The 9,614-nt window shown below is 29.6% G+C and overlaps 1 protein-coding gene across 2 annotated transcripts in view; it reads left to right on the forward strand.

Annotated features, from left to right (window-relative positions):
• Nucleotides 1-9,142, forward strand: part of LOC106690285 (methionine aminopeptidase 1) — a 15,526-nt gene extending 6,384 nt beyond the window's left edge. For both annotated transcript variants that reach the window (XM_014435654.3, XM_014435655.3), the window contains exons 6-9: nt 695-826; nt 5,582-5,725; nt 6,664-6,729; nt 8,909-9,142. In XM_014435654.3, coding sequence (XP_014291140.1) covers nt 695-826; nt 5,582-5,725; nt 6,664-6,729; nt 8,909-9,075 — 509 coding nt within the window. In that variant the 3' untranslated portion in view covers nt 9,076-9,142. The remainder of the gene's footprint in view (nt 1-694; nt 827-5,581; nt 5,726-6,663; nt 6,730-8,908) is intronic.
• Nucleotides 9,143-9,614: the final 472 nt, after the last annotated feature.

The raw sequence follows: 9,614 nt of genomic DNA on the forward strand, positions 1-9,614 counted from the left end.
TGTGACTTTTTATATTGTTTTATTATGCTCTGACTATTTAAATTAATAGACTTTGCCAAAAAATGTTCTTTAATAATATTAAGTATGCTGTGTATGAGGCAACAACCCAATGAAGTTGGGCATCTTATTTTTAATATAATGTTTATCTCTCTTTTAGAAATTTTTTTTTGTTATCGCTTGCTGCCTTTGCTCTGCATGTATTTCATGGTTATTATATACCAATCGATTTTTCATTTTTTTTTTTTATAAAATGAATAAAATATCATTGATCATATTAAATTATTTTAAATGTGTAAAATATTACGAAGAACAAACTTTGCTGGCAGCAAAGTATACAAGCATCTTTTTGAAACCCTTCATTATGAATTTTTATATAAATCAAAATTTTTTTTCTGCTGTTCTCCCGCATTCGTGAAATAAATTCATAACTCCTCACAATGTTGCCCAAATCCAACCTAACTACAACTGTTAAAAACCTGAATTTTAACCTAGTATCACCAAAAAGAAGTTTCATTGGAATCGGTGATCCCACATGCGTAGCCTCCCTTTACTAGTAAAGAAATAATGACTTTCCTCACTTTGTGTTTTGTGGAAAAATAACCAAATAATTGAATTGTTGAAAAATTATTTAAATCTTAATTATAATAACAATATGTATAGATTTTATTTTTATTACTTTGTTTTTTTTTTCTAGTTGATATAACTGTTTTTCATCGAGGTTACCATGGTGATCTCAACGAAACATTTTGGGTGGGAGAGGTTAGTGAGGTAGCCAAGAAGCTCACTAGAGTTACCTGGGAGTGCCTACAAAAAGCCATCCAGATTGGTAAGTACATTTTTATTATATTTTATTATTAAGTAGACTTTTTATTATTCATTTCCTCTATATACTTTTAATCTCATATGTAGAATATATTCAAAACTATTATTGATATTCAGGAAAGCTTAAGTCAATAATATAAAAATAAAAAAAATGTTAAATTGATTGTGCCTTAGAGATAAATTTACTTTTCTCCCAACATGGTTGACCACAATGGAGACCATTAAACCTTTAAATCCTAATGGCAGTGCGAAGTTAGAGGGCCAATAGGTGGAACAATGTGATTTGGTGTGCACTTTTTGTTAATATTTTCCTCTTACTTACAGAATCGCTTCTTCTTTTCTTTTTCTTTTCTTTTTTTTTTTAGTTTATTTTTAATAGTTTATCATCTTCCTTTTTAACATGCCACTGGTGTAGTCTATTTAAACAATTAAAAACACTTAGACATATATGGAAAAATATCAGTCTGTCGAAGCCTGTGCGCAATTTTAACTAAAACTCATAAATAACAATACTTAAAAAAAAAAAAAGTCAATAATTTAAAACAGCAATACAGTAATTATATTTAAAGAAACAAAACAATCATATCAAACTTGTAACAATGGGATGTAACATCGATCCCTCACATTTTAAACTATTGAGCTCTTTCCAGTGTAGCCTGCTGTACATAGTTGCTCCAATTAGAGCCTTTTAATAAACTGAGCAATTGTTTTGATGAGCAGGTCCGCTGCCCAAAATATTTTATTATAATTTCACTATACTTATGACAGTTTGTCAAGGAGTGAATGGTATCTTTTCTTTTCTTCGGAGTTACAAACCGGGCAGTTATCCATACTGTCATGCATCCACAGTTTTACACTTAAATTTAAGTGTTCTATCTCTTATAAAATGTATCTATTATGTATATATAAGTAGTGAAATATAATTTTAATTATAGTCAGAATAATGTGTATGTATTTAATGTAACTATTTTATTCTATAGGTTTGTTTAAGCGGAAGATAAATTTGTCAATAACATAATTTATTTAGATATCACTAACATTCATCAAAGATTCATTGTTAATAACTTTTGCTTATGATGTTCAAAACATTGCCCTATTAACAGATGTATAATTTATACAGGCTTGGATAAAAATTAGATATAGCTTTGATATTTATTTATCAATCGTTCATTCATGAATAAGGGTCGTATCCATGGCAACGATATTTATTTATCAATCGTTCATCCATGAATAAGGGTCGTATCCATGACAATTTTAGCTATTAATTTCAACTATAGCTAATTTTTGCTCGTTTCTGTGTATAAAGTTGGCAAAGTGTTAAAACATTTATGTAAAAATTGTGGTTAATAGCAATGATAGTGAAATTTCACTGTTGACCGCTGTGTCATTAGCGGTATCTGGAGTATCTGCTGATGTATCACAAGATTAATAACATCAATTTATTAACATAATGTTGATAACATTAATTTCTATAAATTTTTGAGTTTAAAAAACTTCCAAAGATGAATATAAATTATTCTATATTTTTCTCCATAGTTGTACAACGTTTCGGGATAATTCTTCCATATTCAAGCACTTTAATAATCCTCATACTTGTAATTCTTTCAATTATCACACGTGTTAATACAATGTCACTGGTAAAATTTTAATGTTACAACATAAGTTATTTTTAATCATGAGTAGATTGTTGACCATGGATGATATATTGGAGGAGATGATGGTTGGGGATGCGCACAAGGAAGAACACATATAGGTAAAAAGTTATTTGAAAAGGAAGATGGTCCGAGTGTGACCTTCCTTTTTTATTATTACATACGTTCAACCATCGATCTTTCAATAAAAATTTATTTATTAGTGACATCTAAGAACAAAAAAAAAACAAGATAACAACCAATGAATAAAAGGATATACAGAATGATGATCAAAAAATAACTAACGTCATGGATAAATGAATAGGGTTGAAAGATATGAATAGTTTAAGTATTATAAGAAGACAAAGGCTGTATGAGAAGAGTAATATTAAAATTAAATATATAAATTGTTGTGACTAGAAAATAAATGAAGAGTCCTATGTGCCAACCGTTGTTATTTTAACCTCAGTCCTTATTTTAGGAGCCGTGCCTAGTCTAAGGACAATATGATTTATCTGTATAAAACAATTATTTGACCAATTGGTCTGTATGGCTCGGAAACGTGGACTATCTCCAAGGCTGGTGAGCACAACTTAATGGTCTTGGGAGGATGATTCTCCACAAAATATTTGGAGCTGTGAAGGTTGACCAGATATGGAGACGTCGAACAAACCAGGAGCTCAAAGTTTTATATAAGGAAACAGACGTTGTCCAGTTTGTGAGGCTCAGTATATTGAGAGGGGCAGGGGATGTTGCTCGGATGGCTGAGAGTGATCTGCCAAGGAAAATAGTGACCGAGGTAGTACATGGAACAAGACGCAGAGAAAGAGCACGCCTTCGATGGAGTGAGGGCATTAGTGGTAGGAACTGGATGGCGACTGCACAAGATCGTAATGATTGGTGGAGGCTGATGCAGGAGACCAGGACTCAACATCGAGTTGTGGAGCCGAATTAATAATAATAATAAATGATTGATCGTATTTTTTTCAAAATATGAAGAAGATGGTCGGGGGTGCAATCAAATCATGAAACCAAAAATAGTTAACAACTATTTATGAGCCGACATAAAGCCCCAATTGTAGCGCAGGATATGCATAAGAAATAAGTTGAAAAAGCATTTAGCAAAAAAGAATACAAACAAATATATAAACAAACTCTCTTGTTTATTAAGAAGATGGGAGGGGGGAGGGGGGGTTGTAAAAAAAAAAAATAAAAATAAAATAGTTAGCAACTATTTATTTGCTGATGTTTTGCTTCACTTTCTAGAGATTCATCAGTATTAAAAAGATAAATGAACAACTTAAAATATTTTGACATATCAGGATAATAAGATACAATAAGGTAAATTAAGGTTCGGTTAGAATTATGTAAATATAAGTGAAAAGAAAATTATATAATAGCATGTAAAAATAGATAAGTAAGAGGAAAAAACAATTTTTAAAATAAATTAACGGAAGTATGAAGTAATGAAATTTATTTACTAACTAGATTTATGTTTTATATCCTGCTCCTTTCATTACTTTATTTTAAATAATTTTCATTTTGTACATTGTAATATAAACAAATTATTTCAAATAAAATAAAAGGGATATTAATAGTTTTTACTTATTCTCATTTCTAAAGTATAGCTATGAAGATGATGAGGTCAAATAAAACGATTAAATATTAAATAAATATAAGAATTTTTATTTTATTATATGTGATATTATAGACTCTTAATCTCAGGGCAGTTTTTTAGGCAATGAGAACATACATTCAGCTACTAATGACACTGAATTAAATTATTTATTAGCTACCTTTACAAATCTGCTTCAATTCTATTTTAAGCAACACAAACCAATTACTCTATATCTTCGTTCTCAACAAACAAACACTCACTAACTCTAAACAAAACATTTTGTCTTCTTTCCCAAAACGCTATTTCTAAAGGTCAAAAAATTTACTGTAACTACAATTGTGATGAGAAATTAAATAAAGTTTAAATCTGGATTATCTCTAAGGAAGTCTGGTGAGTCAATTCATTTAAAATTTTTGGAGGTTAATGACTTCCATTTTGAATGAATTATTAAATAATTATGAGAGATAGTTGACCGTGGATGATAAATGAGGAGAAGATGGTTGGGGGTGCGGTCAATGAAAAACACAAATAAGTATGATTAACTTATTTTAATGTGCCGACGTTTCGGCTTGAGTTTCTAGCCTTCTTCAGGGCTAAAAACAAAACAAGATAACAACCACAGTAAGTATAGAAAAATAAAAAATATAAAAAGAAAGTATAAACAGAATAATTTTACACATACAATGAATAATTTTACAAAATAGAATTAATAAAATGACTCATCACTTCATTTTATTAATTCTATTTTGTAAAATTATTCTGTTTATACTTTCTTTTTATATTTTTTTATTTTTCTATACTTACTGTGGTTGTTATCTTGTTTTGTTTTTAGCCCTGAAGAAGGTTAGAAACTCTAGCCGAAACGTCGGCACATTAAAATAAGTTAATCATACTTATTTGTGTTTTTCATTGACTGCACCCCCAACCATCTTCTCCTGAATTATTAAATAATTCATTCAAAATGGAAGTCATTAACCTCAAAAAATTTTAAATAAAGTTTAAAGTATTTTAGTCTGCTCAATATGGCCGCAATTCAATGAACTTTAGTAAGCCACGCCCCGCCATCTTCTTTGTTTTGAATAACGATCTTTCCACTCCATATTTGACTGAACAAAATTGGTTTTCTTTCTTTTTGGTTCAACAAGGCAAATGAACAATATTGAAATGATAAATAAAATAAAAACATTTTAAAAACCCTTTATACATAAAAATATACTATTTACACAAAAAGAGAACATTACAACATGTATTTACTAACTAGATTTCTGTATGTATTTTATTATTGGTTCTTTCTCTTACTTAATTCTAATATTACTCATCTCATACAGCCTCTATCTTCTTATAATACTTAAGACTATTCATGTCTGTCAACACTATTTATGTATCCATGATTATTCATGAAGGCTTGGATTTATGACACACCCAATCACCTTCTCCTCATACAAAGTTATTTTTATTTTTTGTATAAGTAAGATAAGACTGTATGGTTAATTGATTAATTAATTTGCAGTGAAACCTGGAGAAAAATATCGAGAAATTGGAAATGTTATACAAAAACATGCTCAAGCTCACGGCTTTTCTGTCGTTCGAAGTTACTGCGGGCATGGAATTCATCAGGTTTTCCACACTGCACCTAGTATACCACATTATGCAAGTTAGTTATTCTTATTTTTATATTTAATCTTATGTTATATAAATAAATATAAGAAATATAATTTTTTTTTTATGCCATAATATTATTAAAGACCTTAATGTTCAATATATAACGATCTAGCCTGAACCAGATACCAATCCTTCCATTATAAACTCCCTAACCACCCAAACCTACTAGTTTCTAACCTTGCTTCCTCTTCCATTCTTGACAATCCTCCAAAGCGCCTGAAAGTAGATGCCTCAAGACCTTCTAATGTAGAAATATTATAAGAGTGCTACCAATGGGTAATTTCTCTACATCCCTGTATCGCTCCATAGTGATCTTACATCAAAACATTAAATTTAGTAGATGTATTTTTATGTCAATACAGTTGTAAATATGATTAAATAAATAAAATAAAAATTTCAAATATTGCTAATTTTTGCCCATTTTTGATCATGGAGGTATTTAAAATAGGATAAGAGAGTTAATTCCTTAGTTCAATAGTGACAAAAAGGTAGAGAAGTCATGGACTACAGTTCATCTAACTAGGGGAGGCCATGCACGCGGGATCACCGTTTTCAATAAAACCTTTTTTTTGTGATACTAGGTAGAAAAATATTAGACACATGTCTGAGTTTTCTTGCTAATGCGCCCTAGACGCAGAAATTTTTTTTTTTGTAGAATTATGATGAATAATTGTGTATTGTATTACTATACGATTAGGTTTTTTATTCTGGAGAAGAGGTTGGTATATTTTCAATAACGTAAAGCTTCTCGCCCCAACAGCATATATACCTACAATATTCTGTCAATTTTTATTTCTATTTTAAAAAATTGAGTACTCTTACTATCTGGATATGACTTGTAAAATATCTTGTATAAACTCTGATATAATAGTTTCATAGTTGTTTCACTTTAATAACTTGTTTATAATTACATTTTATTTTTTTCTCTAGAGAACAAGGCTGTCGGAGTAATGAAGCCAGGACATTGTTTTACGATTGAGCCTATGATCTCACAAGGTATGAACTCTATTGTTTATTACGAAGAAAAAGGGGAGGGGGGAAGGGGGTTGCAGTCAAAAGGAAACCAGCTATATATTTGCCGATGTTTCGCCTCACTTTGTTGAGCTTTATCAGGGCTAAAAAGATACAAAAACAACTAAAAATAATTTAACATTGTAGGATAATAAGATAAAAAAAAAAAAAGGTAAATTAAAAATAGAATTGAAATTATGTAAATATAAATGAAAAGAAAATTACATAAAAATGAAAATTTTTTTTATTTTTTATTATTTTATACCAGATCGGCCTGGTGGGCCTTACATGGTTATATGTATATATTTTTAACAGTCGATTATGGGGGGTATAGTCTCGTACAAAAGACACCCCTAACTATATGCAATGTTCTTATTAAAAGAAAAAAAAAAGAAAAGAAATAGATAAGAATAATGCTTCTTAATAAAAGACCAAAGTAAATTTAATAACAAAAAATAATGATATTGGTACACTTAAATAAAACAAACAATTGCCCTCTAATAGTAAAAAGAAACAAGTTAATTTGGAAAAGGGACGAGAGAAGAAAAGAGAGAAAAAAAAATGAATATATAAAATGAGTAATAATAATAAGTAAAATAGAGGTAGTGTGACTATGAATTAATTTTATATTTATTAAAATTTATAACAGAATGTTCAGCAGCAACCTGGGCTTCAGTCTTCGGGTTGAGGTTGGGTTTCCCAGGTTGTAGGTCACTGCTCCTTTATCTGTCGGCAACTGGGAGTGGAACTTCATGGACCGTTTTTTGATGTAATCCTCTATTGACTCTATCTGTAATTCGCGATGCAATTGGCTATTTCTTATGAACCAAGGAGCATTAACTGCGATTCTTAGGGCTTTATTTTGAAAAGATTGTAGTCCTTCTTAAAGTATGCCGTTCCCCAGACTTCAGAGCCGTACATCAGCAGTAGCCTGAGAATTGTTTTAAATATAAGAACAGTTGTTTCTGGTTTTAGTTTGGAATTTCTGTTTAGGATAGGATATAGCATTGCTAACCTTGCATAGGTTTGAGTTAGTTTGATGTTGATATGGTGATTCCAGGTAAGACGGCGATGTAGGTGAATTCCTAGGTATCTTACTATTTCACTGGCAGGATTCCATTTCACATTTTTACCTTTGAGGATTAGATCCGGTGGTTCTGGTGGGCGTCGGATAGTAAAAACTTTTGAGTTACATTTTTCAATGTTCAAGCTAATCATCCATTTAGTGAAATATTGTTCTATTCATTAAGGTGACTTTGCAAAGTGTTTCTAGCTATTATTTTGTCATCATGTTAAGAGAACACAGCTGTATCGTCAGCGAACATAGCTATGGAGGTGTGTGTGGATTGGACGATATAAAAATGAACAAAAAGAGTAAATAAAAATAGTTATACTATTAAATTTAATACACTAATAGATGTAAAATTAAGGAAGTAAGTTGATATTAAATAAAGGTTGAGAAAGAATAAATAAAAATATAAACATTTGTTAATCATGAGAGATAGTTGACCTTGGATGACTTATAAGAGCAGAAGATGGTTGGGGGTGCGGTCAAAATGTAACACAAATAAGTTGAAGTTTATTTATGTAAATAAGTTACTTCAACTTATTTGTGTTTTATTTTGACCGCACTCTCAACCATCTTCTCTTATAAAAATTTGTTCTTTACTTATTTCTTATTTATTCTTTCTCAAGCATTATTTAATTTTAACTTATTTCTTTAATTTTCCATCTTTTAGTGTATTAAATTTTTTTTTATTTATATACTTATCATTGTCTATTTTATACTATAAATGTTTTTATTTCTTCTTTTTGTTCATTTATATATAATTTTCTTTTATAGATAATTTATTAATTTACATAAAGTTAACCTTACATTTAATTTACCTTTTTTTTTCTCTTATTATCATACAGCGTAAAAATATTTTTAGTTATTTTTGTATCTTTTTAGTCCTTATGAAGCTCTAAAAAGTGGAATGAAATGTCAGCAAATGAACTATTGTTAACTATTTTTTGTTTTCTTTTGACAGCACCCCCGATTTGCATTTTCTTCTTAATTTGAAAAATATTGTCTGTCATTCAGATTTATAATCTCTTGTTTATTATTTAGTATCTTCTAGGAAATATTTTTTTTTTTAAAGACTTTGAATTTGTTCTGTAAAAGGGAGCTGGCGAGACGAGATTTGGCCGGATAAGTGGACGGCGGTGACAGCAGACGGGATGTTATCAGCCCAGTTCGAGCACACACTACTTGTTACGAACACTGGTGTGGATATACTCACCGCTAGGTTAACAAAAAATGGTCAACCCTATTTCATGGACAAGTTATAACATTCAACATGATTTTAGGAGTGCCTTTTTAATACTTTTTAATTTGTACAATAAAGTGTTTGAGATATTTTTTATTTTGATTCTTAACTAGGATAAAAATGAACATAGTGAATAATGAAACAATCTTACTTTATAAACTAGATGTAGTTAGGATGAATTAGCTTTTGTCTTCTGCTCAAAGTGGAACCAATTCAAGCTTTTTCTTTTTGTGTAAAATATCGATGAAAAGCTTGTAACTTAAATTGGATTGATGAATTTTTTTCTCACGTTGTTTTATTTTACGTTTGCTTTAAGTGTATCAAAATACTATGGAATATAACTTAATGATTCTATACTGTTTATAAAAAAAAAAATAATAGATTTTGTAAAAACTTGTATCAATCATAGTAATTATATTATTGTTCATAAAGTTAGCGAATGTTATGAATTTATATTTTATGCTATATAGACTCGTGTATTTGCTAATTGGAAGTTCATTTTACTTTTATCAAGTGCTACTCTATGCCAACTTATTATATACTAGTTACCATAGTTACCAT

Source organism: Halyomorpha halys, unplaced genomic scaffold (genome assembly GCF_000696795.3).
Source record: "Halyomorpha halys isolate HHAL.00 unplaced genomic scaffold, Hhal_1.1 Scaffold1640.1, whole genome shotgun sequence".
In the NCBI taxonomy this organism is placed as follows: Eukaryota; Metazoa; Arthropoda; class Insecta; order Hemiptera; family Pentatomidae; genus Halyomorpha; species Halyomorpha halys.